The 714-nt window shown below is 56.9% G+C and overlaps 1 protein-coding gene across 1 annotated transcript in view; it reads left to right on the top strand.

The window, feature by feature from the left end:
* The window catches only part of Gins2 (GINS complex subunit 2), a 9,099-nt gene continuing 8,385 nt past the window's right edge, over positions 1-714 (top strand). Inside the window, exons 1-2 of the mRNA XM_021220390.2 lie at positions 1-170; positions 257-371. Coding sequence (XP_021076049.1) covers positions 81-170; positions 257-371 — 205 coding nt within the window. The 5' untranslated portion in view covers positions 1-80. The remainder of the gene's footprint in view (positions 171-256; positions 372-714) is intronic.

Raw genomic sequence — 714 nt, 5'->3', positions numbered from 1 at the left:
AAAGAAGCGTCTGAGGCGCGGCCTCTGAGTCGCGGAGGGGCGGTGAGGCGGTGACCGTCCTGGGCCGCCTACTCTTCATCATGGATGCGGCCGAGGTGGAGTTTTTGGCCGAGAAGGAGTTGGTGACTATCATCCCGAACTTCAGTCTGGACAAGATCTACCTGATCGGGGTGAGCCTGGGCGGTACGGGGCGGCGGCCCGGGGTCATGCTCGGGTCACCGCTCCTTGTCACCCGGGTTCTGCGTTGTCCTTGCAGGGGGACCTGGGGCCCTTCAACCCCGGCTTACCCGTGGACGTGCCCCTGTGGCTGGCCATTAACCTGAAACAGAGACAGAAGTGCCGCCTGTTACCTCCGGAGTGGATGGATGTGGGTGAGCATTCCCGGGCCCGGGTGGGCGGGCTCGTACAAGGAGGTGATGTCGCACACCTGTAGTCCCAGCACTCTTTAGGGGAGGCAGAGGCAGGAAGATCTCTTGAGTTTGAAGCCAGCCTGGTCTACAGAGGGAGGTGCAGGACAGCCAGGGCTACACAGTGAAACCCTGTCTGGGGGTGGGGTGGGGATTGGGGAGCAGAGATGCAACCTTAAACAAGTTTTCTTTCTTTTTTTTTTTTTTTTTTGTTTTGGTTGTTTTTTTGTTTTTTTGTTTTTTTGTTTTTTCGAGACAGGGTTTCTCTGTGTAGCCCTGGCTGTCCTGGAACTCACTCTGTAGACCA

Source organism: Mus pahari, chromosome 20 (assembly GCF_900095145.1).
Source record: "Mus pahari chromosome 20, PAHARI_EIJ_v1.1, whole genome shotgun sequence".
Classification (NCBI taxonomy): domain Eukaryota; kingdom Metazoa; phylum Chordata; class Mammalia; order Rodentia; family Muridae; genus Mus; species Mus pahari.
The sequence above is the reverse complement of the archived record's forward strand: the minus strand, read 5'-3'. Positions and strand labels throughout refer to the sequence as shown.